Here is a 12,440-nt window from a genome sequence, read left to right on the forward strand (position 1 = left end):
ATCATGAAACGGATCGTTTGCCCGCCAATTTGATTTGTTTCAATTGTTCGAATTATAATGCTCCTGCTTAACTGCAGTCGAGCACTCTCTTTGGGAAACCAAACAACAACTATTTATTACATAATATATATATATATATATTCAGGGATAGACGCTTTGCCAGTCAATTGTAGCCTGTATTTAAGTGTCCATAGATTCAAAAGTATAAAAGATACAGCCATTTCCGACCACAGGTCTTGCAAATCATTGTTTATACTTTAGTTTATATTGTGTAAAAAAATTATTTGACGTCATAAACACCCCTTGATGACGTCATCAAGTTAACCGTTTTTAAAACTTGATTTTTGACAAAGTATTAACTTTTAAAATTAATTTTAAACCATTAAGGAGTAATTTTATTCAAAATCTGAGGAAATTTTTATCTTAGATAATTGTTTAAGCATTCTGAAAATCTACCGGAAAGTTTTTCTAGCTTGCTCCTTCATAAAGATATTCGTCATTGAAGTTTGTGCTTTTTTGAAAAATTATTTTATAAAAACGTCAATTTTGCGATTTAGTATTCTCTGGTGTTGGGCCATGCCTTGGGTTGTGGAGCTCAGTTCTGCTTCCTATAGGTATAAATTGTGTATTAGGCTAGTTTTAAAGTTGAAAATCGAAAAGTTGCACACGTGGGGACACGCCCAAATTGATAGAAAATCGCTAAAATCACTGAAAATTGCTGTTTTCGTCATTTTCTGTCAACTTTAGAGTGCCGTTGTGATTACAGTTCTTCTTGAAATACTTTTAAACTTTGCATGCTTATCAAGCTATATATAAAACAATTACATGCAAAAATTTACGGCGATTCAATATTGGATGCGCACGCAACGTCCGCTCAAAGTTTGCACGTGCGAAAGGTGAGAATTTTGCTCATTCGTGATTTCCAACAAATTCTGCTTTGCCACGACAGTTTAATGTCATTATATATGAATTTAATGCCAACTTGAATGAGCATTAAGTGGCATATTCAGTCAGTGATCGACCGATATGCTTCCCTAAACACAAGGAAATGTTTTTAAAGGAAAAATTTCGAAATCGTTGAAACTTCCTCCTTATTAATGAAGATATCAGTTTATATTTCGACTTTATAAAGTACCCTGACATTATAATCAAAAAGAGATGATATTTTACCAAAACCCATAATCATGGGTAGAGTGGACCGCTGTCAGTGTCTCTCTTTCCCAAACAAAAGGAAATGATATTAATTTGATTGACCGTTCTCAAATGCAAAATGATACCGAGAATGAAATCGGTCGCTCGCTTTTCCCATTCATTCACAATTGTAATAGATTAAGAAGAACTATCCAAAGGCAGCTGTACTCGGCAATGAAGATTCAATAAACTTCAGCTTGTTCAATTAGTAATAACTACCACCCTTGGCCCTTACCCCGAAATACTAGGTATCCACCCGAACGCAACCCAAAGAGATTTTTACAGCATCTGATTGATGTAATCAATCGAAACTTAATTATACAATTCGTAAGCCGTGAATGAATGGGAAAAGCGAGCGACCGATTTCATTCTCGGTATCATTTTGCATTTGAGAACGGTCAATCAAATTAATATCATTTCCTTTTGTTTGGGAAAGAGAGACACTGACAGCGGTCCACTCTACCCATGATTATGGGTTTTGGTAAATTAATTATAATTTAAGTGAGAATGCAAATGATATAACTATAAGCTTGCGCGGCTCGTCGAAGTCACCCAACTATTACACTCGATTTATCAAATATTCGGCTGAGTGGAACAAAATATTAAATATCACTTAATCAAGGGGTCGTTTACATATTATAATTATATAAAGGGCCTGATGCCGCCGGCCGGGGTTTTCCAAATTATTACGCTCGCTAGTGTGATTGTGACATAATACTAATAGCTTAATAGCTATGTATGGAACTGATTACTAACAATGAGGGGTCGTTCACATACCCCGTAATCAGTTTCACCATAGCTATTATATTTATGTCAATATTACACAAGCGTAATCAATAATCATTTGAAAACCCCAACCTCCTCAGCTGATTACGTAATACTAATAAGTAAACGACCGTCGACCCTTAACATTTCGGGATCGGAAGAAAGCGGCACGTACTATTTCGACGAAATTTATACAAGTTACTAACATCGTTGATTCATGATGCGGGATGCCAATCTTTCACAGCTCAGTGGTGCATTTCGCCGAAAAGCATTATTGGATACCGAGAAGCATTTTTGGATGCTCGGCGCGACACACTCACAGTAATGCATCGCGTTGATTCACGATGTCAATCCTTCACTGTTCATGTTCACAGCTCGGCGAGGCCCAGTCATGGTGCATATCGCCAATTTAGTAACATAGTTGGTCAGTTCGTACAAAAGTCGTAAAAAATTCGTACAGTTCGGCACGTTTTTTCAGTTCGGGTGTCGGGATTAGTTTGGGAAAAATTCGCTCATAAATTTTCGAAATATATAATAAAAAGCTAATTGCAAAAATTTGTGTTAAAATGGCGGGAAACGATGACGTGCGGATGCATGTTAATATTTTAAATCTGAAATGTAACCTCCCGGACAAAAATAACAAATTTTTCGGACTGAAGTGATTACTGATTAAAAAACAAAAATTTTTTTAAAAATTCGGTAAAAATTCCTCGACAGCTTTTTAAAATTTGTACAGTTCGACACCTTTTAAAAGTTCGTACATACAGTAACGTACTGACCAAGTATGTTTAGTAAAGCACTAGTGGTTGCAAGAAGCATTATATTATTGGCTGCGCGGCGCGGCCCAGTAGTGCATCGCGCTACAACAAACATCGTCAAATAGATTACTCGAAGCTCAAAGCTGTAAAGTATTTATCCAAAATAATTCCGATCCCGAGGATTGTTACTGGGCCGCGCTCAGCCTGTCATTCCGCCAAATCTTTATTCGCCAAATCTTAATGTTTATGAACATGTACATAATAGCCTGGGTCCCCAGGTAAGAGGATTGACATAACTTATAAATTTATAATATATTAATTCTAAATACTGAATGCATCGCATTTTATTATTTTAAGGGTTTTGGTATTTTCGTAGCTAAATTGTACTAAAGCTTTCGCGCTTGCACTTCACAGTTCACACTTGCGCGTAGTTCGTAAACTGAAAACTCGTGGGTACGATATATGTGATTACTGAACAATAAATTCGGCTCGACTCTCATTACATTCTTTTAATAACTTGCTGTGCGAGATTTCAATACTATTAATTTGTAAATGCTAATTTAACATTTAGATCTTTACATCATCTTCTTTCACATAGCCATGTGTCTAAGCGTACTACTAGCGAGAGGGCTATGGTTAGAGCATAAACAGGTTATACTGGACGAATATTATTCGTTAACGGGTGATACTCGTAATTTACTATCACGCGCCGCTTTTCTCAAAATATTAGTCTAAGCCTATACCAGCCGGCAAAGTTTTTATATGTGACCTACATAAAACGTTAAAATTTAGTTGAGTTTTGAACGTTGCTTATAGTTGATAAGGTAACATTGATCTAACGTAAAATAATAAACGTTTTGCAACGTTAAAAATAAAACCTATAACCAACGTTAGATATTTAACGTTTAACAACGTTTTATATGTAACCTACATACAACTTTAAAATGTAGTTGAATTTTAAACCCTGCTTATAGTTAATAAGGTAACCTTGATCTGACGTCAAATAATAAACGTTTTGCAACGTTAAAAATAAAACCTATAACCAACGTTAGATATTTAACGTTTAACAACGTTTTATATGTAACCTACATACAACTTTAAAATGTAGTTGAATTTTAAACTCTGCTTATAGTTAATAAGGTAACCTTGATCTGACGTCAAATAATAAACGTTTTGCAACGTTAAAAATAAAACTTATAACCAACGTTAGATATTTAACGTTTAACAACTATAGCCATAGCTATAGCTGTCGCCGCGATATCTAGCGCTAGATAGCGCTATCTAGCGCTATCTAGCGTTAACTGTCACAAACCGATATTCTCCGCTAGATAGCGCTATCTAGCGCTAACAAGCGTTATCTAGCGGAGAATGTCGGTTTGTGACAGTTTACGCTAGATAGCGCTATCTAGCGCTAGCTGTCGCCGCGATATCTAGCGCTAGATAGCGCTATCTAGCGCTATCTAGCGTAAACTGTCACAAACCGACATTCTCCGCTAGATAGCGCCAGATAGCGCTAGATAGCGCTAGATAGCGCTGCGTCAGATGTCGTTGCGACATATAGCGTTAGATAGCGCTAGATACCGCTAGATGTCGCAAAAAAAAGGGCGGAAATTTTATGAAAATAGCGCTATCTGTCGCCTGGCGTCAGTGCTGCGTGCTTAGCGTCATCTAGCGTCATCTAGCGTCATCTAGCGTCATCTAGCGTCATATAGCGTCATATAGCGTCATATAGCGCTAGATAGCGCTAGATAGCGCTAGATAGCGCTAGATAGCGACATTCGAAAGGTGCCGTGCACTTAGCGACAATGTCGCTAATTGGCGTCATCTAGCGTCATCTAGCGTCATCTAGCGTCATCTAGCGTCATCTATCATCATCTGGCGATATTTCACGCTAGATGACGCTAGATGACGCTAGATGACGTCATATGTCGAATTTCAACTATCAGTAAAGGTCCAAAAAGATACCAAATATAAAGGTAATCAATCAGTTCGGCACTTCCGAAAACGTTCCATCGGCCATTCTTCCACTATCCTTTGAGTTGTCACATGTTGGCAGCAACAATTCATTTTGGGGGCCAAATATTGGCAGCCACAATTCATTTTGGCAGCCAAATATTGGCAGCAACAATTCATTTTGGCAGCCAAATATTGGCAGCCACAATTCCTTTTGGCAGCCAAAGGATCGTCCATTTCTCGATCCAACGAGTGTTAAGTTTTCCCTGGAGCAACTCTGCAACCGTCACGTTGTGTCTCCCCCGCGCCCGCTCGCGTATTGGTCGAACTAGTTGAATAGAAGGAATAATATTAATATTAGACTTTTCAAAACTGTAGATAACGATTTGTATTTAACCTTTTATTTCCTAACATATAACTAGCAACGTTTAAAACTCTTTGCAAGTATAAATTGACGAGTTTGTCAGCTAATGTTTCTACATTCTAAGTATATGTCATGCCGACTGTGGACTGGTATCCCTACACATTTTCATCACAATTCAAACACAAGGAAATATTTTGTATCCAAGTTTACCCCGAACATTGGAAATTGTTCCTCTTCGCTCTCGGTAACCACAACATCCACAACATCCACTACCACTAACTGAACATCTCTACGAATTTTAGCTGCACTTTCAACTCTACAGGGCCCTATCGTCATTATGGCACTGAAATATTACGAGTTATCGAAATTATTAACAGTTTACATTGAAATACTACTATTTTTATCATCGCCAGAATAAATCCAGATATTTGAAAGCTAACTGTACTTTACTCAGACACCTTACCCAAAAGCTTAAGTTAACTATTAAACCTAATGTAAAACTAATGAGAACCTAATGAAAACCTAATGTAAACTGTACACTATGATCTACTTTTAGATATCTTACCCAAAAAGTATGGTACATAATACAAACTAACCATTGATATTCTCAGATTATGTGACTGATTAAATGCTGAAGATAAAAGAAATATATTCATTTTGCTAAGATTATGTTTGCGTTTCATTGCTCAACAGCTGTTCGAAGGATCAAATTTAAGAGTACATAATACATCATACATTATTCCGGGATTTAACCTCAAAACTAAATTAATTGTAACGGCCTGTCCAAACATTTTGTTTTTCATGTTAAAGTAACTGTAGGCAAGTATTGTACCCAAAAACTATAAAATTCGTAATAAAAATCTATAAATTGTTTATAAAATTAAACATAAACTTTAAAAAATATAACTCACTACTCACTCATAACTCGCTTACCCCAAAAGTAACGAAGATAGAATCCTGACAAGCATCGTCATGATTTCAAGCCCAACTTCTAATCGTTCGAATTGCACAGCGGGGCAACTAGCTTATCCGAGTAGACCAACACGCTGTTTGAGAAAAGGAAACACAGTTTTTATACTGAGTGGGGCTTTGTCTTAAAATAAGTATGTGCTACGTTTCTAATTCTTTTGTAAGCTGACAAAGATATTATCTCCATGTTATTGCTTGGAAAGCTTTGCGTCAGTAAATCCGGCGTTTTTATTGGATCTGGTGAAAGAGAAAGACAAGGGATTAGAATCCTGCTCGAGAGCTTTTGTGTGATTCGTTTGCTCAAAAATTAAGTTTTTGCGATAGATTACTATCTAAATGGCTGCTGATAGGTCAACACGTTATTTTGTAGGAGCGCATCCTTTTTAGAGGTGCAATCTTATTTTTCATTCGACCAAATATTTGTTGCAATACCTCTCTTTGTATTAATATTTCTTATCTGTCCTATAAGAGCAAATGCTGATATATCATGATTGCATCGAGATATTAAATTGATATTTTTTATTGCATCGACGAAACGAATGGAAAAATATAATTAGTCTTAATGTAACAAGTAATACGTATATAATAATCAAGAAGAATGTTTAACCTTAATTACATCAGATAATTACACAAAATACAATCTTTATTCGTAAAACATCATTTGTTGAACGCTTAAATAAAATATTAATGTTATATGTCAACATGCAGTTAAGAAAAGTGCAAACCATTACATTTATGTTGGAAGAGATTCGAGACATGACAACGATTTACTTTTGAATTTAGTATTTCAAAGTAAATCATCCGCTAAATGCTTATATAAATACAATCGATTTATTTATTTCATTTACGCGTACGGCTCAGTGCATATGAGGCATAATGATAAAACTGTAAATTGATTCTTCAGAAGACCAAAACACAAAAATAGCAAATATTCACTTTTGATAAGATAATCATTCTGAGTTATTTTATTTTTAATTTAAGACGGATTCTGGCACTATTAAGTATTATAACATTTTGATAAAGCATCAGTCACAATCACATTAATAACATGATATTAATGTTAATTGTGATCAACTAAACAGATAATTCATTATTAATTGATGGAAATAAATCATATTAGCCACTTAAATAGTTATTATGTTATTAATGTCATATCGCCCTGCACTAAGATTCTCAATAACATGAACAAAATGGTTTAATGAAGATTGCAATTCTTTCAACACAAGAGTTAAAGTTACTGTATGTTAATTTAAACAAAGAAACATAACACAAACAAGGAAGAAAGATTTAAACTTGAATCACTGATCAAACTGATCGTCGGATGAAATTGGCGTCTTTCACGAGATCAAAGGAGAATATTCGTTTTTGAGATCGACGAAGATAAAATAACACGAAAGTTATTTCTCTGACACCAATTCCATCTGAAAGACCTTTAGTAGTGTGTATCACTAAGCATTAATCAGTCACTGAATAGTTCTGAACTCTGAGTACAGCTCCGTCCACGCTTTACCACGTGATCACGAGGTTACCATGACACCACGTGGTTACCATGACTACCACGTGGTTACCATTACTACGTATCACGTGACTCTTGGCAGCTTCTAGCTCAGTGTTAGTTCCACGCGGAGTTCAAACTCAGTTTATACTCGTGTTGTGAGCTTAGTGTTTCACTTATCAGCGCGCTTAGTTCTCGGGTCTATTCTGATTCTCAGAACTGAAAAAAGGTATGGAGATGAGCAAATGAGAGTTCAGAGTAAATGAGATTAACCATATCTGTGAGAGATAAGAGTCCTGAAAGATATATTTGTGTCTGATCTTTTCCTTAATAATTAACTGGGAAAAATATTAATTAAGGTAATTGATTGAATTTAAAATGTTGTGGACAGAATCTTTGTCCACTTTGATGATTGATTCAAGGCTTGGCCATTTTAGGATCGGCGTCATAAAAATTCGATTAATGTTTTATGCTCATCATAGATTTGTAATTATACAGATCATGCGCTGGTAATATGGTAATTTTGGTAATTATGGATAATATTTTATTACTTATACTGTATACACACAGCTATATCATATCTCAGCTAACTCGATAAATAACCTTGCAGCTCAAAAGCCTTATTGTTATCCATTAATTAAATGAATAAGCAGAACTTTAATGATTATTTAATTGATTAGAGCAAGCTTTTTAAATGAAATTCAGCTGGTAATTAGATTAGTTAATCAATTAATTAGTTATCATTATCATCACAGAATAGCATCCAACTCCCGACCAAAAAATTTCCTAAATTTCATTTTTGAAATCATAACAGTAAGACTAAGAAGTAAAAATATGATTCCATAAATCTAAATTTAGCTTCTGTTATTGAATTTAACATCTAGAATATCTAGGCCATTCTATTTCGAGAAAGTTATGGAACTAAACTGATACAGTACAAATTTTAAATGCTTTTTTAAGTCGTTCTGTTTAGAAATTTCACCTCAGCAGCACAGCAGACTATCAGCTCAAATCATTTGCATTTGCCAGGGCTTACGTTCAGGTTACTGAGGACGTCAATCTGGGAGTAGTTCTCGTTGTATGCTCTGCGGAGAGTGAAAGTGAAATAATGCCTGTTTAACGAAAGAGAAAGTAAAAATGACCTGTATTTATCGAAAGAGAAAGTAAAAATAACCTGCGTTTATCAAAAGAGAAAGTAAAAATAACCTGCGCTTATAAAAGATAAAGTAAAACTAACCTGCTTAGCGCTTATCGAAAGAAAGAAAGTAAACATAACTTACGTTTATCGAAATAGAAAGTAAAAATAACCTTTGTTCATCGAAAGAGAAACCGAAACTAACCTGCGCTTATCGAAAGTAGACCCAGTACCGAGTACTCTCTCCATATCCTCGACCTCCTTGTGGTGCATTCTATGAAACTCTATTCGGTGAAGCTGTCTCTCCACTTCATTTCTCGACATTCCTGAGGGTGAATTACTTGTACTCGAGGGTGAATGTGAAAGTGAAAGTGAAACTGTCCACCCACCCTATTTTCAACACAACTGTATAGAGTTGTCACAAGACGTACCTTTAAGAACACGTGCTGTCGCGCATAATACTTTAAATCAACCCAGTTCTTTAACTACAAATTCTTTAAAAGTTAAAAACCTTATAAGTATAACTTTAATCCAATAGCAACCCCTACGGTTCCTTTCACCTTACAATTTATTTTAATAAGTCTGGAAACAACACTTTCGGTGATACGCAGTGGAGTATCCGTGTCAGTCAATGTTTATTATTCAGTCTACTATAAGGTTATCACTGTCGAGAGAGATTAACTACAGCGATTGTTCATTCAGAGTTCATGTGTCATAATATGTTAAGTAAATTGTAAACTCGACTGCAGTGCCAACAGATTTATAGTGCGCTGAATTAAACAAATGCAGAAGTAATATATCGCAACTAGAATAACAACTAAGATAATGATGATGCAATTAAGTTAATACGGAGTTATACGAACAGTTACCCTCGTACCGTTTTTATTGACCAGGACCAGGACCAGGACCAGGACCAGGACCAGGACCAGGACCAGGACCAGGACCAGGACCAGGACCAGGACCAGGACCAGGACCAGGACCAGGACCAGGACCAGGACCAGGACCAGGACCAGGACCAGGACCAGGACCAGGACCAGGACCAGGACCAGGACCAGGACCAGGACCAGGACCAGGACCAGGACCAGGACCAGGACCAGGACCAGGACCAGGACCAGGACCAGGACCAGGACCAGGACCAGGACCAGGACCAGGACCAGGACCAGGACCAGGACCAGGACCAGGACCAGGACCAGGACCAGGACCAGGACCAGGACCAGGACCAGGACCAGGACCAGGACCAGGACCAGGACCAGGACCAGGACCAGGACCAGGACCAGGACCAGGACCAGGACCAGGACCAGGACCAGGACCAGGACCAGGACCAGGACCAGGACCAGGACCAGGACCAGGACCAGGACCAGGACCAGGACCAGGACCAGGACCTAATTAATCAATTATAATCCAGGACTAATTAATCAATTATAATCCAACTCACCCTCTTCGTAAGCGTGGTCAGCGACTGTCCTTTTGTGAATTTTCCTCCTACGAGGAGCTTTAGATGCTATTAGTTTCTTCGCTCCAGAGGGTGTCTCTGATGAAATAAGTTACTTAACTTTTTGCAGCTTCTTTAAACACAAGGAAATGTTCTGCAAGGATAGTAGAGAAATCCGTATATTATTATTACATCATGTAGTCTACAAGAGTGTTTCGTGTTGTTTAAAATGTTATGCAGGCGGTAAATGTTCGCCACTTTTCAGCTCCAGCCAGAAGCTCCACTACATCCAACGTTAAAAATATCGGAGTAAATTATGGCTGCAGCCTTGATCACAGTGAAGTAATACTAATATGTAAGACTAAAGGTCTAACACCCGTATGTACTAGTATAGGCTATATTGGTAAATGGCTTGTGGTCAATACTCGAGGTTTTAAAGTTTGATAAGAGATATGAGATGAATGTAACGTCAGTTAGTGTGGTATATCGTTTCCAAATTTTTGAATTCGGGAAAACAAATGTGGAATTTTTAATAAGTGATACTGTTGTGTGATCTTTTGAATATTAACATTTTACATCAGACATGAGAAATTTCGAGTTGAAATAATATGTCCTAAAAATGGATAAAAGTGACCATCTGCTTACCGTGCGAAGTGTGGTTGATCGTTCCGGTGAACTGGAGGGCCAGGGGGTCATAAAACGGATCTGCAAGAAACAGCTTTAGAATAAACAACTTTTATCATCGGTGATCAGGAAAGATTGGACCGAACGATTTAATAAATAAAAGACAAAATCTGATTTTATATTATACGAGAAATGGTGTTTGCAATCGTAACATCTTCAATAACTTAAATAAATTGTATAATGTATATCTTGAATAACTTGAATAACTTGAATAACTTGAATAACTTGAATAACTTGAATAACTTGAATAACTTGAATAACTTGAATAACTTGAATAACTTGAATAACTTGAATAACTTGAATAACTTGAATAACTTGAATAACTTGAATAACTTGAATAACTTGAATAACTTGAATAACTTGAATAACTTGAATAACTTGAATAACTTGAATAACTTGAATAACTTGAATAACTTGAATAACTTGAATAACTTGAATAACTTGAATAACTTGAATAACTTGAATAACTTGAATAACTTGAATAACTTGAATAACTTGAATAACTTGAATAACTTGAATAACTTGAATAACTTGAATAACTTGAATAACTTGAATAACTTGAATAACTTGAATAACTTGAATAACTTGAATAACTTGAATAACTTGAATAACTTGAATAACTTGAATAACTTGAATAACTTGAATAACTTGAATAACTTGAATAACTTGAATAACTTGAATAACTTGAATAACTTGAATAACTTGAATAACTTGAATAACTTGAATAACTTGAATAACTTGAATAACTTGAATAACTTGAATAACTTGAATAACTTGAATAACTTGAATAACTTGAATAACTTGAATAACTTGAATAACTTGAATAACTTGAATAACTTGAATAACTTGAATGACTTACTAGGTGGAACTATGACTCTCATAAAAGTTTGGGCTGCCATTTTCTGAAATAAAAGTAGAGTCGTTAGGAATATAGGTGAAGAAAGAAGTAGAACGTTGTAAATATGGGATTAGGCAACTATCGAAAGGGAACGGTAAAAACTTTGAACATTTGCTACAAAACCTTATCATCGTTTGATTTGATTTGAAACTTTTACCAAAATTATGTTGTTCACAATACAATAAAATCGGGTCACCAACAATCTCTATCGATATTTAATTTGTCCAATCGAAACAATGAACATTTCATGAAGGCAGCTCGTGGCCTGTGCCTTACATGAGTTATAACTTTCATCAAAATATTATGTCTTTTAGTTTTATCATTGCGACTGTTTAGTTTTATTGGAATGGTGCCAACTGAAAGCAAATGATCTGATCACTAGTTGATTACTTATTCACCATCCGGTGGTTATAGAAAATATGTATAGACTCGACGATGATTCGTCTGATTTTTTTGAAATATACAGTTTCGAGGGCACTACTCGAAAAATAACTATGGTGCATCGTATATAAAAGCTTAAAGAGTTAAAGCTACGGTCTTATAATGTTTTGTGCATAAAGGGATACCGATAATGTTTAATTCTGTTCGTGTTTATAAATAATTGGAAAAAGTTTGGCACGTTTTCAATGTGTCACACTTGCAAAGCAGATGGCATACAAATGGCAGCTTCAATATGTATGATATAATAATACCCCTATTTACCGCGGAGTTTGGGAGAAAGGAAAAAGCCGCGGTAAATTGGGGTTCGCGGTAAATCGGGGTTTTGATTGTTTTCCCTGTGTATATTAAGTCCAAT

At 35.9% G+C, this 12,440-nt stretch overlaps 1 protein-coding gene and 1 long non-coding RNA gene across 3 annotated transcripts; both read right to left on the bottom strand.

Moving 5' to 3' along the window:
• Positions 1-4,841: 4,841 nt before the first annotated feature.
• LOC134824010 (uncharacterized) lies at positions 4,842-6,063 on the bottom strand. Its single transcript, XR_010161336.1, has 3 exons — positions 5,965-6,063; positions 5,242-5,374; positions 4,842-4,995 (listed from the first exon to the last, which is right to left on the bottom strand). It is a non-coding gene; the product is annotated as an uncharacterized LOC134824010 (long non-coding RNA).
• Positions 6,064-6,586: 523 nt separating this feature from the next.
• Positions 6,587-11,649, bottom strand: LOC134824084 (uncharacterized). 2 transcript variants are annotated; one of them, XM_063835791.1, is made up of 6 exons: positions 11,606-11,649; positions 10,708-10,767; positions 10,066-10,161; positions 8,836-8,956; positions 8,532-8,580; positions 6,587-7,714 (listed from the first exon to the last, which is right to left on the bottom strand). In XM_063835791.1, the coding sequence occupies exons 1-6, from the start codon at positions 11,643-11,645 to the stop codon at positions 7,709-7,711; spliced, it is 372 nt and encodes a 123-aa protein (XP_063691861.1). In that variant the 5' UTR covers positions 11,646-11,649; the 3' UTR covers positions 6,587-7,708. The 2 variants fall into 2 exon arrangements, with proteins under 2 accessions (XP_063691861.1, XP_063691860.1); XM_063835790.1 differs by having other exon boundaries at positions 8,478-8,580.
• Positions 11,650-12,440: the final 791 nt, after the last annotated feature.

This window comes from Bolinopsis microptera, chromosome 12, assembly GCF_026151205.1.
Source record: "Bolinopsis microptera isolate Bmic1 chromosome 12, MBARI_Bmic_1.0, whole genome shotgun sequence".
In the NCBI taxonomy this organism is placed as follows: Eukaryota; Metazoa; Ctenophora; class Tentaculata; order Lobata; family Bolinopsidae; genus Bolinopsis; species Bolinopsis microptera.